The sequence below is a fragment of the Crotalus tigris genome, unplaced genomic scaffold (assembly GCF_016545835.1).
Source record: "Crotalus tigris isolate CLP2741 ecotype Arizona unplaced genomic scaffold, ASM1654583v1 scf7180000024342.5246164, whole genome shotgun sequence".
Taxonomy (NCBI): Eukaryota; Metazoa; Chordata; class Lepidosauria; order Squamata; family Viperidae; genus Crotalus; species Crotalus tigris.
This window is the reverse complement of record NW_024100512.1, coordinates 916,820-943,073: the sequence shown is the minus strand read 5'-3', so window position 1 is coordinate 943,073 and position 26,254 is coordinate 916,820. Positions and strand designations below refer to the sequence as shown.

Sequence of the window (26,254 nt, the reverse complement as noted above, 5' to 3'; positions counted from 1 at the left end):
CTGGACATACGACTCACATTAAGCGATTTTTATTGCCTGCGAGATGATATATTCCTTAATTAATCGAGTGGACATTAAAATTTAATTTTACAGTCCTCTATATACATATTTTATTAACCAATCTGCGGGTGTATTTTGTTTTTACAGTCCTGGAAACACTCATAAGAATCGGTAGCAGCAACAGAGAATTAAATTGGTTTTTTTTCCCCTTCCTTCCTTCCTTCCTTCCTTTCCTTTCCTTTCCTTTCCTTTCTTCTCACAAGGATATGTATACATACATACATATATACATATATGTCTGCATGTATGTGTGTATCCCTTTTTAAAAATTTTTTGACACGCATACCCCAAAAAAACAAAAACAAAAAACCCACCCCTCGGTCGTTTTCTCGGCTTTGTTTCGGGCCTTTCTCGGCCTTTCAATCTCTCCCAAGTCTGGCCGAACAAGACCTCCGCTCCGACGGCCGTGCCTAGCGCGGGCGCTGCGCTGGGCCACTTTTAGCTGGGTCCGGTCCTGGACAGCTCTTTGGAGGAAGGCACGGCGGCGGCGGCGGCCGGGTCGTGCAGCTTCCGCACGTGTTTCTTTAAGTCAAAGTTCCGGCAGAAGCCTTTGCCGCAGGTGAGGCACGTGAAGGGCTTCTTGTCGTTGTGCGTGTGCATGTGGAAGGTGAGGTTGTAGATCTGGTGGAAGGCTTTGCTGCAGACGCTGCACTTGTACTGCTTCTCGCCGCTATGGGTCAGCTTGTGGTTTTTGTAGTTCCCTGCCGGAGGAAGCAGGAAAGGGGGGCGCAGAGAGAGAGGGGGGTGGGGGGGTCAGCAAAAGAGAGAGGAAGATCGGAAAGCCGCGCAATCGCCCGGCCTTTCCCCGAGAAAGACTTTTGCAGTGCTTGGGTCTGGAGTTGGCCCTGAACCAAGGGACTCGGCCGCGCCACAAAGCGAGCGAGCGAGCGAGCCAGCAAAAGCCCAAGTTCAAACAAGCCAAGTTCAACCCCCCCCAGGTTTTTGACATCTCAAGAAATGTCCGTGGCTCTTGTTGACTGAAGGGGGGCTGCGGGCTCGGCGTCGGATGCCAGCGTCAGCGGCAGCTTTCTAGCCCCCCCCCCGCCCCGCTTTCTTGGGCCAGGTTTTTCCCCGGCGTTGCAGGCAACCGCCTCTTTTGCGCGGCTTCATTAAGAAAGTGTCCTGCAAGGGACAGTCGAGAAGTTGTCAAACTCAATCTGCGTCACGGCCACGCCGCGATGCCAACTAACGAATTAAAAAATTAAGAGGCCGGGGTCAGCGTCCTGACCCGGAGCAAATGGGAGAACCTGGATGGGGATCGGCCGGAGAGGTGGGGGTGGGGGTGGGAGAGGAGGGAGAGGCCCGGGACGCCAGACGCCTTAACACAACTTACAAATTGTGGGTCGCTGAAAGCGAGAGGAATTCCTAGCCAGTCAGGGAGAAACCGTGCTGTGCTCGCTTGAAAAGTTGTTATTTCCCCAAACTCTTCCCCAGTTTATGAGAGTTTGGAGAATGGCGAAAGCAAGCAAGCAAGCAAGCAAACAAACAAACAAAAACTACAAAGACACCGGCGAGCAATTCTTCCCGCGGCGCCCTTCGGAAAAAGTCACTCTCTGCCGATTCAATTTCAGGCAAAGAAAAACGATTCAGTCCCGGTTCAGCACTTTCTCCTTCGCTTGATTAAACTGGGATGCGCGGAAAACTCTCCCACTGACGCCAAAGGAGTTATTATTTTTGAAAGTGCTTTCGTTCTGCTGGATCGTGCCCTAAGAGGACCGAATTTACTTCCCCAGCTTTAATGACAAACGATAGGACTGAACTAGTCCTTCGTTGCAGCCCAGGCTAAGCTCTCCCTCCCCCCCCCGGACGTTTGAGAGGGGTCACCTTCTGGTAACCTCAAAATCCGCTCAATTCCGCCGCTACATTTTGGCATTGGCAGAAACTCCCAAGATTCTATGCCGAACGTTCGCCACGTTCTATTAAGAACGTTCGTCCCGGCTGGAAGCCGAAATTTGATCGGGCGCTTAAAAATCGGCGGGAAATTATTTCCCCAAACCTCCTTCTCTTCTCCCCCACATGCATCCACGCCGACCTCCCTTGGCGTTCTCCCAGAACGAATTTGTTTCTTCCAATATATGTATGTATGTATGTATGTATGTATGTATGTATGTATGTATGTATGTAATAATTCTTAAGAACGTTTCTATCCTCTTCCAACTCCCATCCCCAGTTAGCTCTTCGGCGATTCAAATGAATAGGTGCGCGCACAAAGGTCTAAATACCTTTTTGATGAAACCCTTTGCCACAAAATTCACAGACGAACGGTTTGTAGCCGGCGTGGATCCTAATGTGTGTGTTCAGCGTGGAACTCCTATTGAAGGCTTTCCCACATTGGTTACACTTGTGGGGCTTTTCCTGTTGGTGGAAAGGACAGTTAAGCCGCTGCTCTGAAATTACTCACCGCGCTTTTGCCATCCATCCAAGACCGTCGCCCGAAAAAGCGTGGCGCTTACTCAGTTTCTCCCCTTCCTTTTTTGTTTTTGCTTTTTTTAAGGCAACGGAAATACACACCAATCGGACGGGTATCTCTTCTGAGGCCCGGCGTACCTGCGTGTGGATGATTTTATGCCTACAGAGCGTGCTGGCCTGGCGGAAACCTTTCCCACAAACTTTGCACACGAAGGGCCTGGCTCCGGTGTGAACAGGCATGTGCCGGGTTAGGTTATAATGGGCGTTGAACACCTACGAAGAAAGACAAGGCAGGGAACTTTTTAGGCCGAAGTACCGGAGTTCTCGCCACGTTTAGCCTCTTTAAGCCGGCCAGTCCGAAGGGAGCTAAAAGGCTGGGTCTGCGGTTTCGTTTGAATGAACCTCCCCCCCCCCACGACCAGGCTCTTTCCCCCTTAACCTCGGGGCCGCCTCTCACCCTTTGTAAAACGGAACCACGCATGTTGTTGCGGAGCCGGGGGTGCCAGTGTTAGGCGACCCAACTATGAGCTTTCTGGCGGCTTACAAACCGCCGGCCCGCCGAAGATTGCAAGGCGGCCAGAACGACCAGCCAGAGTGGGTTGGGGGGGGGACGGGGTTGAGTTTGCAACCTTCTTTTTGCACAGGATGGCCTGGCAGACCAATGCAGGAGGCATTGCCCCCCCCGCCCCCAATTCAGTCCTCAGCACCACCGCGTAATAATTAGAGAGCTATTGTGGGTCTCGCAGGAGTGATGGAGAAGCCCAAGGGTGGCCCTCTCTTCCCGTTAAGCGCCTCCGTACCTTGCCGCAGACTTCGCAGGTGAAGTTTTTGGGCTTCCCGTCGGCCGAGGTGCCGCCGCCTCCTCCTCCTCCTCCTCCGCCTCCGCCTGCGCCTGATCCCCCGCCCAGCTTGGCGTGGTGGGCTTTCCCGCTGGGCCTCTCGCCGGCCAGGCTGGAGTTCTCCTTCATCACCTGGTCCAGCTGTCCCGGGAGGCGCTCCTTCTGGGGGTACTGGGGGTTGGGGAACTTCTCCGGCGGGGCCAAAGCGGCCAGCTTGGCATTTTCCAGCAGGAAGAGTTTCTGATGCGCTGACAGGGCGGCGGCGGCCGCGGCAGCCACCGGGCTCGGCGAATGCAAGAGGCCGGAGGCGAAGAGTTGGCCCTGTAGGATCTCCGACGGGTGATAGGAGGAAGAGTCCAGGCAGTTGAAGTAGTAGAGGCTAGATCCGTTGGCCGGCAGGGCCAGAGTCTGGTGGATGACCTGGGGCTTAATCACCCGGCCGGCGGCCGGCAAGGCGGCTTGGCCCAGGGGCGGCGGAGGCGGGAGCTCCCCTTTGAAGCAAGCGCCGCAGTTGCTCTTGCAGAAAGCGCCCGTCGAGCTGCCCAGCGCCGCGGCGGCGCCGCAGTGCCGCAGGCTCCCTTTCCAGAGCTCCGAGTAGTTGAGCAGCGCCTTGGAGGGCACCTCGTAGGCCGGCAGCGGCTGGACCGGGATCACGCCGGGCAGAGGCGAGCAGAGGCTCAGCAGCTTCTTGGCCGGAGACTCGCTCGGCCTGGCCTCGAAGGCGGCGGCGGCGGCGGCGGCGGGTTTGTGATGGGTCTCCGAGCCCTTGGCCATGATCCTCTCGATGGAGAAGGCCAGGCTCTTGGCGGGGTTGGCGGCTCCGGTCCGGATGCAGGCGGAAGGCATGACCGTCTCCAGCGAAGCCGACGAGGCCATCTCTGCGCGGAGAGCAGGGAAGGGAAGGGCGGCAAAGGTGGGGATCCGCAGCCGGAGGTCGCCCATAAAATTGACACAGCCAAGAAGACGAAGAACCGGCAAGAAGAAAAAGAAGAAGAAGAAGCGGAGAAGTCAAGCCCAATTACTTCGGCTCGGTCCTGAGCTCAGGAGAGGAGACAAATCCATTTAATCAGCGTTTCCTTCCTTCCTTCCTTCCTTCCTTCCTTCCTTCCTTCCTTCCTTCCTTCCTTCCTTCCTTCCTTCCTTCCTTCCTTCCTTCCTTCCTTCCTTCCTTTTTCTCCCTCGCTCGTTTTCCCTCATCCCCGCATCTCCTCCTCCCCTTTACATTCAAAGGAACCGGCTGAGCGCAGGGGGAACCAGACCGCTGCTCATTCATTCAGGAGCAGAACGCGCGCCAGAAAAAGTCGCCGGAAAACTCCGAATGCCTTTCCGTGCGCGGAGCCGAGACGGCCTGGCCTGGGATATTTTGCGCGGAGGAGGCGGAGGGGGGGGGGAAGAAAAGGCAGGGAGGCAGGCTACCCACCCCAGCCTACCCCGCGACCTCTTTTCGCTCAAGAGTGACGGCGTGACCCCCGAGAGGCGGTGGGGCGGAGAGGGAAAATGGGGGGGGAGGGAAGAAGCCCGGCCTGGGGGGGGAGTGAGTTACCTTTGCCCGACGCATCCGAGCCCCGCCGTGTAGCCGCCGCCCGGTCAGACCCGGATAGCGAGCACCTTCCCAAACGTCCCTGGCATTTCAAGCTGACATCACATGAAGTCACTTCAAGCCGAGCGACGCGGGATTTTGGGCCACCGTGCGGGCAGGCGGGAAAGCGAGAGGGCGGCAAAAAAGCGAGCGAAGCTTTTTCGTTTTCTCAGCCAAACGTTCAGCCCAGGTCTGGAGGGATGGGAGGGGTGAGCAGAATAAAGGAACTCCCCCCCCTCCCTTTCCAATTTAAGGCACACCCTGGATTTCTTCGGGCGAGAGCCTTTCCAAAGGGAAGAAGGGGGTGGGGGGAGGGGGGAGTCGGAGAGAGGCGGGCGGCGGCGGGGGGGGGGGGGAATGGAGAGCAACTTGCAAACGCCGAAGAGTCGTTTTGCATGTGGCAAATTAAGACGGAAAGTGCTATTCGCAAGTTGGGCGCCAAACAAATCGCGCAGAGGGGAGAAAAAAAAGAAAGAAAGAAAGAAAGAAAAAAGCCGCCCAGGAGAGGCGAGCGGAGCTTGTATTTATTTTAACCAAAAGTGGGAAAAGGAGGAGAGGAGAGGAACGAGGGTTCGGGAGCTGAGTTCTCTCGCTCCTCGTTCAATCGGGACAGCAGCGCGTCTTTCCAATCAGATCTTTTTGCAAAAAAGAAGAAAGAAAGAAAGAAAGAAAGAAAGAAAGAAAGAAAGAAAGAAAGAAAGAAAGAAAGAAAGAAAGAAAGAAACCCAGTCTCAATTTAAGGCCGGCCGGCCCGCCTCCCAGCTTTTGGAGCTCGCCTCGGCCGAAAGCAGCTCTTTTAATTAGGTCCTGGAGGCGTAAATACGAATTAAACGCCGTTGAAGGCTGGCGCCCAAAGTCTTGCGTTTCTATAGGCCGGCCACCTGCTTTTGCCAAAAGACGAACGGATCCAGTCAAACCAGCGAACAAACAAGCAAACAGTAAACAAACAAACACACGCCCAAGATCTTTCCAAGGGCGAGGTGGGTTCCCCCCCCCTTTTCACAAAATGCAGGTCTAAAGTGACACTGGTCCCTCGCTCTCTCTCTTTTAAAATTTCTTTCTTGAATTCTTTGTGCGCGTCGTTGCATATTTGTTTCCTTTTTTAAAAAAAAAAAAAATCCTAATAACGCACCAGAGGTTTATTATTATTATTATTATTCTTTTCCTTTCTCAACTTCAAATAGGGAAATTTACAATTATCAAAGGGTGTGGGGAAAAAAAAAGAAACCGAGAAGGAAGGGAACAGAGAGAACTAGAAACTTGAATATGTTTGTGTGTGGGGAGGGGGAGGTGCGAAGAAATTGTCCACGTTCCACCTAGCGGGGGGGGGGGAGGAAGGGGAGACTGCCCCGTTTTTCGGGGATTCGCCCCCCCTCCCCGCGATTGGGAGCTGCCTCAAAACTCCTTCAATAGGCGAGACTCTAAAGCGCTGCAAGACACCTGATTTTTCCTTTTCAGCAATACAGAGACGGATTATTGGGAAGGGAAGGAGGGAGAGAGAAAGGAAGGGGGGGGGAGAAGAGAGCCTTCCGCAGTAGGTAAAGTAAGGCCTGAGTACCCTTCTTTTAATTTTTCCATGTTTTTTTTTTTTAAAGGGAAGGGTACTTCGAAGGAATCTCGCTTTTATTGTAGCGTTCACAAAAAGGTGTCCAAGGGACGCCCAGCCATCCGAATCCGAGCGGCTGTTTGCCCTCTCTCGCTTTCACCTGAGGAACACAACGAGCCCCCCCTTCCCCAAAGAGCCACAACGCCAACTTCAGGGGGGGGGAGAGAAGAGAAAGGAGCAAGTTCCCCCTTCCACCCCCCCAGCCCCGTTTTGTTCCCGGGTCCTAGACACCTTCCAAAAGGGCGGCGGACGCCTCGGGCGAATTAGAAACTGCCCGAAGTTTTTAAAAAAGCGGAGGGACTTTAATAGTTCGAGCAGGCGTCTAGCTTACTTCAGCAGGTTTGCTCCCCTTCGGCTCCCTCCCCGGGTGTTAGAAGGGAGGAACAGCTGTCTGGTTCTCTTAGGCTTCGTCGGGATACAACATCAGCCTTCTCCTCTCTTCCCCCCCCCTTTCCAAGCAACAACCCCCCTCCCCAATTTGTGCTGCTAGTGCAGCGAGCGTTTGATTGCTCTCTTTTTAAAGCCACGTTTCTAGCCCTTATGGTTGAGGCTTGAAAGAAGCGGTCGAGCTTTCCCCCAACAAGCATGCTGGGCGACAGCCGCAATCTCGGGTTAGCGCTTTGCAAGTCTCCAGTCCCGAGTCTTGGGTAAGGCTTGTGGTGTGCAGGAAATTCGGCTTTACTCGCGAGAAAAACCCTTTTCGGACGAATGGCTTTGGAGCCCGGTGTCAAAATAAGCCGCCGGAGGTCCTCCGGATGGGCCAGACCCCGAACAGTGTGGTCGGTGAGACCCAGTTTCTAGTGAAACATCTCAAGTCTAAAGTGACTTTTAGAGGTCACATCTCAGCCTCTTGGCCAAAAGATCTGGGACGGGGGGGGGGGGGCAAAGAACGGCCAGAATCTTTCCATAAGGCCTTCGGCTACTCTGCAACGGATCTCCGTTGCTTTCTCCCCTCATTTCTAGAGCCGAAGCTTCTCTGAGCGGTGCTGAGGATTGAGGTGGCCTTCCTCATTCGCTAGTAACGCAGACCACAACTCCCAGAATCCCCAGCCACGGCTGAAAGGAATTGAAGGTGTATTATTACAGTCCATTTCCTCAGAGGCATGGATGCTGAGATCCAGCGTGCAGGGGAGATGATCTATGCTAGATCCCACCGCAGAAGGAGTGAGCTGCATACCGCAAAGGCTTCCTGCTCGTGGGGAAGAGCAGCCAAGCGCGGATCTTGAGTGTCCGAAGCCTTGCGAGTTTAAATTCAGTTCAGGGCCTGAAAAGACCTTCAGGGCGAAGAGTTCAAGCCCCGGAGGTGGCACTTTTAATTATGGTCGGCCAAAAAAAAAAAAAAGACCTCCAATTGCGGGGCCTCTTTTGGGAATGTTTCCTTCGAGCTGCCGGGAGAGTAAGATTGGGGGGGGGGCTAGTAGCTCCGGGCCAGGAGCAACCGAAGCGGAAGGACCCTTCCCACTGAAGGCGGCCAAGCAATACTTGTTAAAGTTGGGGGCAGCGCCTGGTCCCGGTGTGGCCGCGAAAAGGTGCGAACGGCCCCTACCGAATCTAAGTCTCGGAGAACCGAGTTGAGGGCTACGATGAAGAGTTGGAGAGGGGGTGGGAAGGGGATCCCGGGCACGGGGGCGCCAATCGCAGGGCCTCCTCGGCCGGGTCAATTGGAAGAAGCTGGTGCAGTGGGCGAGGCCCGCTCTAGGGCCCGCAACCCAGGAGGGCCCGAAACCCAGATCGGGGACGGGGGGGTCAAGGGGGCCAGACCAGCAAGACCCGACCCCCTCGGGTCCGGCACCCCAAGAAAAGTCTGCCGCGCCCCGGGCCTCTGCCGCCGCCTGGTCCGAGACCCAGACTAGCTAGGCGGGCCTCAGCCGGTCGGCCCCTTCCAAGACCCTCTTTCTCCGTGTCACTCCCGTTGTCCGGTCCGCGTCTGCTCCCGAGGCGGCCCGTTGGCGAGCGCCCCCGTCTCCGTCTCGGCGCCTGCGGGGCGGGCAAGCGAGCGAACCGGCGGCGGCTTCGGGCTTCGGCAAGAGAAGATCTGCGCGTTTCATCAGCCGCCGCGGAGCTCTTCTCCCCCGCCTCCGCCGCTTATCCCGAGTGGAGGGTTGAGACCCCTTTTACACCTCGGCGCTCGTACGTTAATTAATCTCCATCTAACCCTAATTGCAGCTTCGCCGAGCGCCGCTCAACAAGCTCCCCCACGCAATAAACAACGGCGCGGACTTCTTCTCCCGATTACTCCCCGCTAACACGTTTGAGTCATTAACTTCAGGCCCAGCGAAGGAGGCGAGCAAATATTTGCTGTAAACGAAGGGGAAAGCGAAGCAAAGGGAAGGGCGGGCCAGGCTAGCGAGCCCGGTCCCCGGCGCTGAGTCCCCCGCAGGGCCTCCTGAAACCTCTCCGTTGCGCTCGGGGGGGGGATGGGAAAGGAGCTCTCCTCCCTCGGCCTGCCCCCCGCGCCAGTCAGACCCCGGTTTGGCTTGGCTTTCTTTCCAACCGGCGGCCCCTCTACGCCCCCTTTCCCCATTCGCGTCGCTTAGGTCCGCGTTGCGGCGGGTTCAGCCTTTTCCTTCGCCAAGGAAGGGAAGGGAAGGGGCTGAAAAAGGGACTTGATGTCAGTCCTGGCCTAATCCGGATTCCCCTTCCTGTTATGTACGCTGAAATTTGGTTAGGGCACCAATAATCCAGTACAGCAATCGAAGCTCTTTTAACCGGATTCGGTCGAGACTAGAGGATCTTCTTGGTCTCTTCCGGCTCCTTGATTCCTTGACTGGTTCCTAGTCTCTCTCCCGGAGCGCCCCGCAGCTCTGATCTACTAACAGCAAACAACGCGCAATTCTTTCCCTCACCGGCTGACGCTGCCTGCCTGGAAAGTCGTATCTAGCACTGATGATGTTACCTAGTTTGGGTAACGAAACGTCTGCAAAAAAAAAAAAAAAAAAAAAAACCCAACCGACCTCAGAGAACACCAAGAACCCCCTCAAACCGTATCTTCTCCAGCGTGGAGACACCCACCCGGAAGCCCGCTCCTCCGGGGCGCCTTAGTATCCACCTTAACTTTGTCTGGACCCACTGCTGGGGACCGCTCGCTCCCTGGCAAAGGATCCCCCCGCTCTCAGAGATCTGGTGGGCTCCCAAGAGTCATTTCGGGCCCTTTCACACGATCAGGTCGGAACACGATTGAAAAGTTTGGGAAAGGTTGTGAATCACTACTCCCCAGTAATGAATGGTGCCCGCGGGGGGGGGGGGAGAATCCGGACAGTACAATGTTTGGGAGAGAAAGTGGGATTAAGTGGGTCGTTGCGTTGGAACCCGTGTTCTTTTGGGGGATGTTTGAAGTGCTGGCATCCTATAGGCTGGATCACAGGGGACGAGAAAGCAAGGGATGTCGCGCGTGAGAATCCTCGTTAAGTATCCGAAAGGGGTTTAAAACAAACCACCCTCGGAAAAAACAAACCGCAATTAAATTTGCGCCGGTTTACGTCGACTTGAAGGTAACCTCCGTCTCTTTCTCGCGAAATACACTTTCGTCCTTTTACTGTCTCGTCGGGGTGAGTTCTGCCGTCCCTCACACGTGAAGCACACACGACGTTTTGGTAAAAAGGTCGACGTCTCCTAATAAAGGTTCCTGCCCCGCAAAGAATATTTACAAACGGTGCTGTAGGTTGGGGTTGTGGGGCAGAAGCGACTTTCAGAGATTGCCGTTTTGTCACTGGATGGAAGGGGGGGGGAACAGAGGCGGGGGTGTGGGGAGGCGCAACAGCAGACTGGAAAGAAAGTAAGGGGGGGGGGGGAGAAAGCGAAGTCCGATGCCTCCAGGCGGGAGAAGCAAACGCCCCTGAACGCAGCAGGAGTTATTCGGGCTATAAAGTAAATGAATGCCGGGACAAGGGGACATCTAAAAAGGAACAGGAGACGCTAAAAAGGGGAGAAGGAGAAGACAAACGAAGGGGGGGGGGGTCGAAAAAAAACGGGACGGGGGAGACCCGCGATTGATTTGGGTGGGCAGACTGGGAGCCTCCCTTTTGGCTTCTTTTTGGGGAAGCAAGCAAAAGAGTTTTCCTTGCCTGTGGACTTGCGCAAAGAGTGGGTTTGATCCCGCAGTGGGGCCTTCAGGGGGGTCTTACACCAGCTCTCCGCGCTTATTCTTGATTGGCCCGATCCAATCCGAATTGGGCGGAGGATGCCTGTGCGCCTGCCCTTTGCTGCCAGGTCGCGTTTTGTCTTTCCTTCTCCTCCTCCTCGCCCCCCCCCCGCGTCTGATGGAGAAGGTGGGGAAGGGGGACCTCTTCGCTGCCATCATCCAGCAGGCCCCCAGCAGGGCAGAGAGGGAACCCCGCCTCCTTCTGATCTCTTCCTATTGTTTGCATACGGCCTCCCTCGTCCCTCCTCCCCCGCCTCTCCTCGACTTCTTAAAACCCCATTCAGAAATAACAACAACAACAACAACAACAGAGAAGATAACAAAATACAAAGACCTACAAATAGAAATAGAAAGACTGTGGCAAAAGCAAGCAAGGGTAGTACCAATAGTCATAGGCTCCTTGGGTGCAATCCCAAAACAACTGGAGCACCACTTGAACACCATTGGCATTGACAAATTCGCTATTAGTCAATTGCAAAAGGCGGCCTTACTAGGAACTGCTTCCATCCTGCGACGATACCTGTAATACCATCAAACATCCACATCTGCCTATCCCAGGTCCTGGGTAGACAAAATGCCAAATCCAGTCTGAACATCTGGCTGACTGTGTGATGATCATCATCAACAAGAACACGAACAAGAACAACAACAACAACAACAACAATAATAATAAAAAAGTTGGAAGGGACCTTGGAAGAAGAAGAAGAACAACAACAACAACAACAACAACAACAATAATAATAATAATAATAATAATAATAATAATAATAATAATAAAGTTGGAAGGGACCTTGGAGGTAATCGAGTCCAACCTCCTGCTCAGGCAGGAAACCCTACACCATTTCGGACAGATGGTTGTCCAGTCTCTTCTTAAAAACTTCCAGTGTTGGAGCATTCACCGCTTCTGGAGGCAGGTTGTTCCACTGGTTAATTGTTCTAACTGTCAGGAAGTTTCTCCTTAGTTCTAGGTTGCTTCTCTCCTTGATTAGTTTCCATCTGTTGCTTCTTGTCCTGCCTTCAGGCGATTTGGAGAATGCTTGCCTCTCCTCCACTAAACGCTTAGGGTCCCCCGGTCCCCCGAACTTGTCGCACCCTTCACTTTCTAACAGGATTGCTCGCGAGGAATCCAGGGAAGGGGACAACCGGACCAGAAGAGCCCCGGTTTAGCATCTCCAGCCCTCGAGCGAGGCCCAAAGAGATCAGCTGGCCAACATTTAAGAGGAGGGCCGGGAGCAGGCCAAAGTTAGCAACAAAGATGATTAGGGGACTGGAGGCTAAAACATATGAAAGATGGTTGCAGGAACTGGGCATGGCTAGTCTAGTGAAGCGAGAAGGACCAGGGGAGATGTGATAGCATTGTTCCAATATCTGAGGGGCTGTCACAGAGAGAGGAGGGGATCAACCTATTTTCCAAAGCACCTGAAGGCCGGACAAAGAATAACGGATGGAAACTGATCAAGAGAGATACAACCTAGATTCAACCTAGCAATAAGGAGAAATTTTCTGACAGTGAGAACAATCAATCAAAGGAACAGCTTGCCTTCGGAAGTTGTGGGTGCTTCTCCTCCGGAAGCTTTCAAGAGGAGACTGGACAGCCACCTGTCCGGGATAGTAAAGGGCAGGGGCAGGCAACCTTGGCTCTTTTATGACTCGTGGACTTCAACTCCCAGAATTCCTGAGCCAGCCATGCTGGCTCAGGAATTCTGGGAGTTGAAGTCCACGAGTCATAAAAGAGCCAAGGTTGCCTACCCCTGGATAGGGTCTCCTGCTTGGGCCGGGGAGGAGGGGTTGGACTAGATGACCTACCAGGTCCCTTCCAACTCATTTGCTATTCTGCTATTCTGTCATTCTGTTATTAACTCCAAAGGGATTTCAGCCTTCTAGTGAGACCTGCAAACTTTCCGCTAAAGGATCAGGCCCTTTATCTGTCGTCTCCAGGTTCCCGCTGAGAAGGAGAGATTGCCCGGAGAGCAAGAGCTTAAGAGGCAAGATCTGAGGCATTTCGGGCCCCGATCCCCCTGCCCGCCTCCCACCCAGCGTGGGGCGCTTTCCTCCACGGCTTACCTGGGTGCGAACTGCGGGCGAGACCTAAAGCTACCCATCTCCGTCTTGGAACGCTCTTGGGATGAATCCGTCGCGTTCCTGAAAGTGGTTCTTTTATGGCCCGTTTAAGTCAGACCTAGACAGGCGCTTGGCTCGGGCCAGGAGAAGGAGCGCTGGGTAGCCACTTCAAGGAAAGCTGGGGGAGAAAGAGCTTCCTTCCTTATGGATTGCGGGAAAGGGCTTGGGAAAGAAGGGGAGAAAGTGGCACACCTCTCCCCATCTGTTGTCGTCAAGGTGGGCTGGATTCGCTTTTCATTTATCCATACTCTCTACGAGTTGAGTCGTGGCGAGTGGATTATTTCTTTGTAGTCCAGTCGCCGCGGCTCAACTTCCGTCTGGGTGACTGAGAATCTTCCTCGACATATTTCTCCCAAACTATAAATTGTCATTCTAGCCGGAGGATGATGAGATGCAAATCTGTTGACAAATCTGGCTAGCAAAACTCATTTTAGCCTAACTTGCCTATCATCTCTCTATCACTTCCTCAGCTCTCTCTTGGATCACCAAGCTGATCTCAGCAAATCTTTTTAATGCAGTGTTTTGAGAGTGTGCATTGCACCCTCCCCTAGAGAATCCAAAGGTGTTCACATAAACCCTTCTCTTTTAGAGTCTGCTTTCTATGGAATACCTTTACTCTCATAGCCTCTCTCTCTCTCTCTCTCTCTCTCTCTCTCTCTCTCTCTCTCTCTCTCTCACACACACACACACACACACACACAAACTGTACATACAGAGTGAGAGGGGGGAGGGAAAGAGGGAGGGAGGGAGAGGGGGAAATATACATACATACATATTTTAATTAAGTTTTGTCATCATGCATTAACTAACATAACAGGGAAAGAGAATGACAAAAGAATAACATGACAAAAGTACATCAAACAAACATAACAAAAGTGACTTCCACCTTTTAAAACTAGATATATACAATAAAACTACTTTTTATATTTTTATTGTTTATCTATGTTTTTAATCTCTGTACAGTTTTATTTTTTTATGATTGTAAGCCACCTAGAGTTACCCCAGGTAAGATGGACAGCCAATTAATTTTATAAACAAACAAACAAAGTTTTGACACTTATTTATTTATTTATTTATGAGACTTATATACCGCTTTAAGTGCAAGCACTCTCTAAGCGGTGTACACTAGTAAGCAATGTATATGTATATTTACATTGCCCCCAACAATCTGGGTCCTCATTTTACCTACCTTGGAAGGATGGAAGGCTGAGTCAACCTTGAGCCGGTGAGATTTGAACCGCTGACCTGCTGAACAGTCAGCTAAAGTGGCCTGCAGTACTGCACTCTAACTGCTGCGCCACCTCGGCTCATCATACACTAACTAACACAGCAGGGAAAGGGAATGACAAAACAATTACATGACAAAAAGTGCATCAAACAAACATAACAAAAATGACTTCCAACTTTTTTTTACTAGATATATACAATAAAACTACCTTTTATATTTTTATTGTTTATTTATGTTTTTATCTCTGTACAGTTTTATTTTTTTATGATTGTAAGCCACCTAGAGTTAAGAGGTAAGATGGACAGCCAATAAATTTTATAAACAAAGTTTTGACATCATACATTAACTAACATAAAAGGGAAAGGGAATGACAAAACAATTAGATGACAAAAAGTGCATCAAACAAACATAACAAAAATGACTTCCAACTTTTTTTTACTAGATATATACAATAAAACTACCTTTTATATTTTTTATTGTTTATTTATGTTTTTATCTCTGTACAGTTTTATGATTGTGAGCCACCCAGAATTACCCTGAGGTAAGATGGACAGCCAATAAAATTTATAAACAAACAAACAAAATAAAATTCTTCTCTCTAGGTTTAAAGAAATAGTACCATCTATATAATATCTTAAAATACAATCTACACACTAAAAATCAGTGTTTGTTAAATGTTCTCTTAATTTCCATTTAAAAGTCAATAAGATATCAAATGTAAATAATCTTATATTTAAAAAGTTGCAATATTTCTGTAGCCAAGTCAAATTCATGAGTTTTCTTGGCAAAGTTTTTGTCCTTGCTTCCTTCCTAGGGCTGAGAGTGTGGGACTGGCCCAAGATCACCTAGCTGGCTTCTGGTCCAAGGTGCGACTAGAACTCACAGTCTCCTGGTTTTTAACCTGGTGCCTTAACCCAGAGGTCACCAAGCTTTTCATGCTGGAAGCCCAGAGGGAAAGGGAGCAGCTGGGAAATTTTCACATGCGGATGCGCATACGTGCAAAAACGGGGTCGCGCACACCCACATGGCACTACAGGCCCGATTTACATAGGCACACAGGAGCTAGCCACTGCTGCTAGCCCTAGAGTAGACAGCTTATTTTACGTAATACATTTAAATTTAATTAAATATTAAAATGATTAATTGCATTTGGGGCTATTCTATTCTATTCTATTCTATTCTATTCTATTCTATTCTATTCTATTCTATTCTATTCCCCTGCCCTCTCCTGTCCTGTCCTGTCCTATCCTATCCTATCCTATCCTATCCTATCCTATCCTATCCTATACTATCCTATATTATCCTATTCTATCCTATCTTCTTATTGAAAAATTCAAATTATTTTGTAGGGCTTTCTGGGCTAAGTTTAAGGTCTTCATAGCCTTTAAGTGGTTCAGTCCTCTAACCCCCCCCCAGATTATTAGAATCATGTTATACTTCATTTTGGTGAGCTGCATCTAACATTCTGTATTTCTTTTACTTATGCTCCATCTTTTCTTCATCAGATGTTCTTGCTCTTTTGCAGGCTGCTTCCATTACAAATTACCTTAATGATACCACATGTAGCACACTTGTTCATGCATTCAGTTATTTTACAATTTTATTTTTTTTAAAAAATTATCCATTGAGAAGACTGGGCAGTGGACAACATAAGACATAAAATCATCTCAATGTAACTAACCTCTCAAAACTTGTAAAAATCAGCTTGAAGTGTAGTTAAAGGATGGCTGCCCAGTGACCATCAATTTAGTTATCAAAACCCCATTGAAAAAAACACACTGTTCAGTCGTTTTCAGAATGCCAAGACCAAAAGACCCAGATGTGTCCCTGATGGGGTGTGTGTGTCTTCATAGGATTGTGGAAAAGCACAAAAAAGATCTACTTACTGGTCCATTTTTTCTTGACCTCTCAAGGTCTGATGCTTTAAGCAGACCTTCCTTAGCTGACCTCACAAGAGAAGCGATCCTTAGCCTATCTTAATAGCAAGCCATATAGCAGCGGTTCTCAATCTATGGGTCGCGACCCCATTTGGGGTCGATTGACCATTTTTCGGGGGTCGCCAAAGAAGGCGATCCGCCATTTTCTCCCCTCAGGGGGCGCCACCGCGCATGCGCGGCCCTGCCCCCATGCGTGCGGCGCCGCGCATGCGCAGAACGTTTGTGTGACAGGGGTCGCCGTCACACAAACGTTGAGAACCACTGCCATATAGGGCTTTGCAAGTTATACCCCCCACTTTGAATTGGGTCCAAAGCCAACAAGTGGTCAGTGCAGTAATTGAAGTGTGTGAGATTGTCTTTCAGAAGTGTTCTGAAAGTCAAGATTTTTGACCACCTCTTCTCCGCAATGCCCGTGATAAAGTAGCTGTTATTCTGCAAGATGGTTTCCTGTGCTTGTAATCTGGCTATGCATTCTCTACCAGCTGTAGCTTCTGCATCATCTTCAAAGGAAGTGGTGTGCAGCGCCTGTTGCGGTAATCAGCCATGTCATGATAATACAGCTGTGTGCAGAAATCTAACCAGGACTTCCTGCCCTTGATGTAGTCTGTGGTGTTATTTTTTTTTCTGGATATACATGTGTAGACTGGAATGGTAACCACCATTATTAGCATGCAATGGTCTCTACAGGATTCCGGAGGAAGTAGTTAGTCTGAAGACTCCATCCTCTTATGAATGTACTGCAAATTCAGCAATACACTTTGTGTGTTATAAAAAGCAACCTTCTTGTCAATCTGATTCCATCCAACCACCTGGCTTGTCTTCCAGGCAGAAAAAAAATAAATCATAACATGTTTGTTTATTTCAGTGACTGTCTCTCTTGCATTGCAAATGAGCCAATGTGTCTATGATGGGCACAGCAAAATAATCTTGCCTTTTGCAATGCTTGCCCATCTCTCAGCTTTCGGCGTCTTCCCATTCAACCACTCTTATTTTTGTACTTCTGGCACCTGTTGTTGACTTAATCTTCTGACATGTTCAGATTAAAGTTTTCTCATCCCACTGTTGTGTGTATTTAATCAGTTTGATCTACATATTAGCCTGCTGCCTCTGTCTAATTTGTTGCTGAGTGTTTTTCTTTGTTTTGACCCAAAAGCCACTTCCATTCTGGCAGAGGGCTTCTGCAACATTGTATGTAATCCCTGCATTTCATTTCCCAGAAAATTTCGGTTATTGCAGCAAATACAGATTTAGAGTCTCAAATCACAAAAAGAGTAAGGATGGAGGATGAGACTCACTACTACTGCTTATTTGGAAGATGAATTAAAATGAATTAAAATTAAATTGAATTAAAAATATAACACCCTAAATGATAAAATTAAGACTGGGGAAAAATATTTATATAGGCAAATATATATAGGAGATCACCAGGCTGAATCCAAGGGAGGGGTGAAATGCGTCATAAGTCACGAGTCCCTGTGCACTTGCAAGAGATCTAAGTTCAGCCCACTTTGAATGTCTCTCTGATCTCCTGTGCATTTCCCTTAAGCTTAAGCCTGTAATAAATTTTTATATTCATTTGAACTGCACAAATCTCCTGATTTTCCCAGCGCTTGACAATATAGGCATTTATATTTGATTCTGAGAGTTTACTTATGGCCCAAAGAACTGAAAACTTCAGTTCATAAATTCATCAGCATTTTAACCTTGTAGACTTGCCTTAAATAATTTTCTAATTTTGTTCTCAAGAGAAATCAAAACCTTTTACTATTTATTGTGGGCATGCTAGGAATCATGGGACCTTAAATGCAAAAGAAAAAAGAAAATTGGGGTTATGCCATCACATCCCTTTCTATACACTTCTGTCAGGTGCAAATAATCAGGAGAATTCACTGAGTTCAAAGCACAGAAAAGTTTATTTTTGCTACCTGTACACAAGATTTTGGTCAACTAAGGGTCAAAGCTACCTTAGCAATAGATAAGGGTCAATGGAATTCATGGGGGTGGGAGTTATGTCTGTTGTGGGAATGCAAAGATTTCAAACTGATGACACATTTAACCCCACCCTCCTGTTCAACCTTCTATTCTCCCACAATTTCCCTTCAAATATTTAATTGACATCTACTTTCAAATATGCGACCAACCTGCATACCAGTTTGCTGCTAAAGCAGTAACAATTTATCCCCAGAATTTAAATAGCAAAGGCAATAAATTCATCTCAGCCCACGGGAAAACATCTAAGAGAGCTTCTAGATAGTTTGATTGGGTTAATACCCAAGGCCAAATTATTACCCAATGAAGACAGAATACATATTCTCAGTATCAAATGTTACATTGGATTTCTTCCCAAGAAGAGGCTGCTAGACAAATTGCTCCTTTGCAAAATTTCATTTTGGCTGGGCTACCTGCTTCTTGGAAGTAAGTATTTATTTTCTGAATGAAGTTCATTGATCCAAACATGCTATATCAGAGTTTCTCAATCTTGTCAACTAAGATATGTGGACTTCAACTTCCAGAATTCCTCAACCAGGGGAGTCTGGGAATTGAAGTCCACATATCATAAGGTTGCCAAAGTTGAGAAACACTGTGCTAGATCAGGGGTGTCAAACTCGCAACGTCACATGACATGTTGTGATGTATCGCGGCTTTTTTTTCAATTGCCGGCAATGGGGTGGGCACGGTTTTGCTATGATGCATCTGGCCTGCGGGCCTGCAGTTTGACCCCCCTGTGCTAGATGGTAGTGCTTGGCCAATAAATTTTGTTTCAGATGAGCAAATCATTCCTTGACACCATTATTTTAACCTGTTAGGAGGGTGATAATTCATGAATGGTCTATCCTTTTGATCAGAGCTTTGGATTAGCTACTTCAAAGATTCTTCTCAGCTTTACTGGCAGGGCCAAGATTTGAAATTATATCAATATTGTCAGGTCATGGAATCTTTGGAAAAATATCTTTTAGTTTAAATTTTTAGTTTAATTTACATGGCCTGTTATGAGTCACAGGTATAGTAACATCAAGCTTTGTTCCTTCATCCTGTAATGAGAAAAAGTAGGCACAGGTTGAAAGCACAATTAAACTTATAATAAATTATGGCATTGTTTTTCTATTGTTTCTCTCTGCAGGAAAAGATACATGCATGGAACTGTCTTGGCACTTTTTTTAATTCATAGCAAGAGTTGTCTGCTGTCTTCTCTTAACTTCAGGGAGGATTGCTTCTAGCTTTTCTGGCACAATAGAGAGATGGTATGCCATTGTCATTTTCTGGGATAAAGCAATGTGTTTAAAAATAACTTCAGAGCACAGTGTTAACAATAAGAGAATGTCAGAAAAATAACTTCTCCATGGCTTATACATTGTTAGCATTCACAGGGATGAATGAATGAATGAATGTTAGCATTTACCTTATTCTGTAGATTCCAACAGAGTAACTATAGATCCAATCAGTGTCTTAAACTTTAAAAGAGCTGATTTTAACAAACCCAGAGAGAGGCGGTGAAAAATTTCATGGATAAAAATCCAAAAGGGGAAAAGAACTCAAGAAGCGTGGGAAACACTAAAAAATATGATCATAAAAGCCCGGTCCAACACAATACCACTGAAAAAGAAAATCAAGAAACCCAAGAAGAAACCAGCATGGTTGGACAAAGAGCTCTCTGATAAACTGAAAGACAAAAAAGGATAAGTATAAAAAAATGGAAAGAACACACAACTAAGGTAGAATATCAGCAGAAAGCCCAAACCTGCAAAGATGAAGTCAGGAAAGCAAAGGCTCAGAATAAACAAAGACTTGCAACAAAAGTCAAGGATAATAATAAAAAAAAGTTTCTTTCAATATATAAATAACAAGAAAAAAGTCAAGGAAACAGTTGACAACAGAGAGAAGATGTCAAGGAAGTAACAGGCAGTAGAAAGAAGGCAGAGCTGCTTAATTCATTCTTTGCATCAATTTTCACACAAAAAGAAACCATAGCCCAACCTATCAAAAACAAAACTGTAAAAGACAGACTAGAAATAAAAATTAAAATAACCAAGCAAATGGTAAAAGAATACCTGTCTGACCTTGATGAATATAAATCACTGGGATCTGATGGATTACATCCCAGAGTTCTGAAGGAGCTGGCAGATGCTATCTCAAAACCATTGTACCATATCTTTAAAAACTACTGGAGCACCGGGGAACTACCAGAGGATTGGAAAAGGGCTGATGTGGTTCCCATCTTCAAGAAAGGGAAAAAAATAGACCCAGGAAACTACAGACCAATCAGTTTAACATTAATACCTGGGAAGATCCTAAAAAAGATGATCAAAAAAGAGATCTGCGAACAACTTGTTGTTGTTGTTAATTGCGAAGTCATGTCCCACCCATCGCGACCCCACGGACAATGTTCCTCCAGGTCTTCCTATCCTCTACCATCTTCTGGAGTCCATTTAAGTTCAGACCTACTGCTTCAGTGATTCCATCCAGCCATCTCATTCTCTGTCATCCCATTCTTCTATTGCCCTCAATCTTTCCCAGCATTAGGCCCTTCTCCAGTGAGTCCTTCCTTCTCATTAGGTGGCCAAAGTATTTGAGTTTCAACTTCAGGATCTGGCCTTCTAAAGAGCAATTGGGGTTGATCTCTTCTAGGACTGACGGTTTGAACGCCTTGCAATCCAAGGGACTTGCAGAAGTCTTCTCCAGCACCATAGTTCAAAGGCCTCAATTCTTTGGCGCTCAGCCTTTCTTATGGTCCAACTTTCACAGCCATACATTGCAACTGGGAAAACCATGGCCTGGACTCTACGCATTTTTGTTGGCAGGGTGATGTCTCTGCTTTTTAGTATGCTGTCTAGATTTGCCATAGCTTTCCTCCCCAGGAGCAAGCGTCTTTTAATTTCTTGGCTGCAGTCCCCACCTGAGATGATCTTGGAACCCAGAAAAATAAAATCTGTCACTACCTCTATTTCTTCCCCAACTATTTGCCAGGAATTGAGAGGGCCGGATGCCATGAGTTTGGTTTTCTTAATGTTGAGTTTCAAGCCAACTTTTGCACTCTCCTTCTTCACCCACATCAAGAGGCTCTTTAGTTCCTCTTCATTTTCTGCCATTAGAGTGGTATCATCTGCATATCTTAGGTTGTTGATATTTCTCCCGGCAATCTTAATTCCAACTTTTGATTCATCTAGCCCTACCTTTCTCATGATGTGCTCTGCATATAAGTTAAATAGGCAGGGCGACAGTATACACCTTGCCGGACTCCTTTTCCAATTTTGAACCAATCAGTGGTTCCGTGTCCAGTTCTCACTGTTGCTTCTTGACCCTCATATAGGTTTCTCAAGAGACAAATGAGATGGTCTGGTACTCCCATCTCTTTAAGAACTTGCCACAATTTGTTGTGATCCACACAATCAAAGGCTTTTGCATAGTCAATGAAGCAGAAGTAGATGTTTTTCTGGAACTCCCTAGCTTTCCCCATGATCCAGCGTATGTTGGCAATTTGATCTCTAGTTCCTCTGCCTCTTCGAAATCCTGCCTATACTTCTGGTAGTTCTCGATCTACATACTGCTGGAGTCTAGCTTGTAGGATTTTAAGCATAACTTTACTAGCATGTGAAATGAGTGCAATGGTGCGATAGTTTGCACATTCTTTGGCATTGCCTTTCTTTGGAATTGGAATGTAAACTGACCTTTTCCAATCCTGTGGCCACTGTTGAGTTTTCCAAATTTGCTGGCAAATTGAGTGTAGCACTTTTACTGCATCGTTTTTTAAGATTTTGAATAGCTCAGCTGGAATACTGTCACCTCCACTAGCGTTGTTGTTGCTCAGATTTTCTAAGGCCCATTTCACTTCACATTCTAGGATGTCTGGTTCGAGGTCAGTGACCATCTCAGTGTGGTTATCTGGGATGTTAAGCTCATTCTTGTATAGTTCTTCTGTGTAGTTTTGCCATCTCTTCTTAATCTCTTCTGCCTCTGTTAGGTCTCTGCCATTTTGGTCCTTTATCATGCCCATCGTTGCATGAAACGTTCCCTTCATATCTCCAATTTTCTTGAAGAGATCTCTGGTCCTCCCAATTCTGTTGTTTTCTTCTATTTCTTTGCACTGTTCATTTAAGAAGGCATTCTTATCTCTTCTAGCTACTCTCTGGAATTCTGCATTCAATTGGGTGTATCTTTCTCTTTCTCCTTTGTCTTTAGCTTCCCTTCTTTCCTCAGCTATTTGCAAAGCTTCCTGAGACAGCCATTTTGCTTTCTTGCATTTCTTTTTCTTTGGGATGGTTTTAGTTGCTACCTGTTGTACAATGTTGCGAACTTCCATCCATAGTTCTTCAGGCACTCTGTCTATCAAATCTAATTCCTTAAATCTATTTGTCACCTCTACTGTATATTCATTAGGAATATGATTTAGTTCATACCTGAGTGGCCTAGTACTTTTCCCTACTTTTTTCAATTTAAGCCTAAATTTTGCAACGAGAAGCTCATGATCTGAGCCACAGTCAGCTCCTGGTCTTGTTTTTACTGACTGTATAGAGCTTCTCCATCTTTGGCTGCAGAGCACATAGTCAATCTGATTGCTGTGTTGACTGTCTGGTGATGTCCATGTGCAGAGCCATCTCTTGGGTTGTTGAAAAAGAGTGTTTGTTATGACCATCGTATTCTCTTGACAAAATTCTATCAGCCTGTGCCCTGCTTTATTTTGTACTCCAAGGCCAAACTTGCCTGTTATTCTGGTTATCTTTTGGCTTCCTACCTTAGCATTCCAATCCCCCATGATGATAAGGACATCATTTTTTTGTGTTAATTCTATAAGGTGCTGTAGGGCTTCATAGAACCGGTCAATTTCATCCTCTTCAGCACCAGTGGTTGGGGCATAGATTTGGACTACTGTGATATTGAATGGTTTGCCTTGGATTCGAATTGAGATCATTCTGTCATTTTTGGGATTGTATCCCAGTATTGCTTTTCCTATTCTTTTATTGACTATGAAGGCTACTCCATTTCTTCTGAGGGATTCTTGCCCACAGTAGTATACCTGATATTCATCTGAGTTAAATTCACCCATTCCTGTCCATTTTAGTTTGCTGATTCCTAAGATGTCGATGTTCAGTCTTGTCATCTCTTTTTTGACTACGTCTAGCTTGCCTTGATTCATGGATCTTACATTCCAGGTTCCTATGGAGAAAAACTCTTTACAGCATCGGACTTTCCTTTCACCACCAGATATATCCACAGCTGAGCGTCCTTTCGGCTTTGGCCCAGTCGCTTCATTCTTTCTGGCGCTACTAGTACTAGCCCTCTGCTCTTCCCCAGTAACATATTGGACACCTTCCGACCTGAGGGGCTCATCTTCCAGCATCATATCTTTTTTCCTTTTAGTACTGTCCATGGGGTTTTCATGGCAAAGATACTGGAGTGGTTTGCCATTTCCTTCTCCAGTGGATCACATTTTGTCAGAACTCTCTGCTATGACCTGTCCGTCTTGGGTGGCCCTGCACGGCATAGCTTATAGCTTCATTGAGTTACACAAGCCCCTTCGCCACGACAAGACAGTAATCCATAAAGGGGGGCAGTAATCCATAAAGGGGTGCGAACAACTAGAAGCAAACAAAGTTATAACCAGTAGCCAGCATGGGTTTGTTAAAAACAGATCATGCCAAACCAATCTTATTTCATTCTTTGACAAAGTGACTAAATTAGTAGATCAGCAAAATGCTTTTGACATAGTATACTTAGACTTCAGCAAGGCATTGGACAAATTAGACCACAACCTACTTCTTGGTAAACTAGAAAAATGTGAGATAGACAGTATCACCACCAGATGGATTTGTAACTGGCTGACAAACTGTACTCAACAAGTAGTCCTTATAGTACTATATCTACAGGGAGGGAAGTAAGTAGTGGGGTACCACAAGGTTTGTGGACTTCAGCTCCCAAAATTTGCCAGGCTGCATGCTGCCTGGGGAATTCTGGGAGTTGTAGTCCACATATCTTAAAGTTGCCAAGCTTGAGAAACCTTGTTGTAGTCCATAGTGTTTGACCAATAAATGTTATTTCATTCCTTGACACAATTACTGCCTCTGAGTCTGTGAACCTGTCCTGATTCATTTCTCAAACAGTCGTGGAAGCAATAAGTCCATACCACTTTGAACTGAAAATAAGGAGCATAAAATTCTAATTTTAAATGGGGCTAGGGGTGGGGGTGGAATTAAGTGTATATTTGTGTCACTAAGCCTCCTACACTACCCAGATCCTACACTACCCACTTTGTGCAACAGAGAGCAGGGGAACTGCTGGGACTTTTGAAACAAATTGGACTAATAAATGGTGACATGTGTCAATTTGCTTGCATTTCCAATCTCCATGCCCCATGAATTAACACTGTTGCAGAAAGAAAGCCTAATGCAACTTTCAGAAGATGAAAGAGATTTTGACAGAGCGAGGCATGGTGCTACTGCCATTTGTGTGAGGCTGGATTCTTTTCCAAGTGATGCTGTTGCTCAGCAGGATTTCAGAGTGGAAGTCTCTGATGCCAGCAGTGGAAGAGAGAACCAGAGGCTGTTTAAAAAAAAAATAAAATCCAATTTTTCTACCCTCCAGATTCTGCAACCTGAAAAAAGCAAACATTTTGCACCAAAAGGGGCAATATCCGCATTCCGAGTGTACCAAACTAACTAGTGTGATTTCCTTAATTTATCTGAGGATAGTCAAAACTTCCGTGTTCTCTGGAATATTTTTTGTAAAGGAGGAAGAGAAACAGCCAGGCAATTGGGAAGCAGGCTCGATGTATATTTTTTTAAAACTTATATGAAGCCAGACAACACACTGTACACGAAGCACTAAAGATTGTTATTGTAAAAAATTATATATATATATATATATATATATATATATATATATATATATATATATATATATATAAAATTAATTTTTTACAATAACAATCTTTAGTGCTTTGTGAACAGTGTGTTGTCTGGCTTCATATATTTAAAACAGTCAACGATAATTAATTTTTACAATGAATCAATATGTTGGTAATATATTTCTTGATCCTCTCTTCTTCCAGTAATATTCTCCCTTTGTCTATATTAAACAAATATAATTCTTAATATTTTCAATATATACCAAGTTGAATGTAAACATTTTTTTAGTATTTATGCATATAATAACATCAACATATAACATGTTTTTTTAATCTGCTTGTGTTTCCATTGTATTTATAAAAGTCATCTTATTAAGTCATTGTATGTCCTGTTTTCAAGATTCTCATTGAAGCTTCGTTTCCCCTCAGTATTCAGACTACTCTTATCAGTCATAATTTTCTCAAAATTCATTACCTTTAAATGAAAAAAATTTCATTTAAATAGACCCTCTCAATGTTTTAATATTTCATATATTCTTAAAGTATTATACTACTTATATACTTTTTTAACTTTTAATGTTCAATGTTTGAATGTTTGAATATTTTATATTTCCATTTTTATGATGTTGTAAGCAGTCCAGAAAACTCAAGTACTTTGGCCATCTAATGAGAAGGAAGGACTCACTGGAGAAGAGCCTAATGTTGGGAAAGATTGAGGGCACTAGAAGAAAGGGACGACAGAGAATGAGGTGGCTGGATGGAGTCACTGAAGCAGTAGGTGTGAATTTAAATGGACTCCAGAAGATGGTAGAGGACAGGAAGACCTGGAGGAACGTTGTCCATGGAGTTGCGATGGGTCAGACATGACTTTGCAACTAACAACAACAACAACAAAGCAGTCCAGAGTCACTTGTCTGAAACGGGTGGCCTATAAATTTAATAAATAAATAAAAATGTAAAATTAGACACCACATATTTACCTATTGCACCTCTCTACTGGAGGAACATCAGACTACATAGTCCTTACTGAGAGCTGTAGTTTGGTCTTTGAGTAATGGCCCAGCAGCCACATTCTCCCCTGAAAAGAATTAGAATAGTAGAATAATTTTAGCTATACAGTAAATGAAGGGTCTGTCCAATCAAATCCAATTAATTCAATGTGATTCACTTTTCATTTGCCAGTTTACAACTGTAACTAATTGGCAGCCTTTGAAGGGATTCTAGGAGAGGGTTAGGGTATGATCAGCTTGTAAGAAATGAATTGGAACCAAATAATTGTTCTTTTGTTGCATGCACAAGAACACATGCTCAGTCCTGAATCCTGCTGACCCAATTCATTTTGAGGAATGACCATTATGAGATTATTGGGGGGGGGGAGATTGGTCACTTGCAGTTCTTATTTCTGCCCAGGGGCTAAACCTAAAGATCAGGCTGGCTGGCGATGATGGCAAATATCTGTAGCTTGGGTGAAGGATGAGGGTGGAGGTTCATTCTC

At 46.5% G+C, this 26,254-nt stretch overlaps 1 protein-coding gene across 2 annotated transcripts; it reads right to left on the bottom strand.

The window, feature by feature from the left end:
- Nucleotides 1–310: 310 nt before the first annotated feature.
- On the bottom strand, nucleotides 311–5,020 carry FEZF2 (FEZ family zinc finger 2). 2 transcript variants are annotated; one of them, XM_039326654.1, is made up of 5 exons: nucleotides 4,852–5,020; nucleotides 3,270–4,186; nucleotides 2,608–2,742; nucleotides 2,283–2,415; nucleotides 311–761 (listed from the first exon to the last, which is right to left on the bottom strand). In XM_039326654.1, exons 2-5 carry the CDS (start codon nucleotides 4,182–4,184, stop codon nucleotides 499–501), a joined length of 1,446 nt encoding a protein of 481 aa, XP_039182588.1. In that variant the 5' UTR covers nucleotides 4,185–4,186; nucleotides 4,852–5,020; the 3' UTR covers nucleotides 311–498. The 2 variants fall into 2 exon arrangements, with proteins under 2 accessions (XP_039182588.1, XP_039182587.1); XM_039326653.1 differs by lacking the exon at nucleotides 4,852–5,020 and having other exon boundaries at nucleotides 3,270–4,359.
- Between the last annotated feature and the right edge of the window lie 21,234 nt (nucleotides 5,021–26,254).

What these genes read in the sequence shown, in the direction of transcription:
- FEZF2 (XM_039326653.1), bottom strand. Translation starts at nt 4,250, where the DNA reads ATGGGCGACCTCCGGCTGCGGATCCCCACCTTTGCCGCCCTTCCCTTC. An exon ending in ATAAAATCATCCACACGCAG is followed by an intron (nt 2,416 to 2,607) that starts GTACGCCGGGCC and finishes TTCCACCAACAG; the next exon opens with GAAAAGCCCCACAAGTGTAA. An exon ending in CAAAGGGTTTCATCAAAAAG is followed by an intron (nt 762 to 2,282) that starts GTATTTAGACCT and finishes TTCCTCCGGCAG; the next exon opens with GGAACTACAAAAACCACAAG.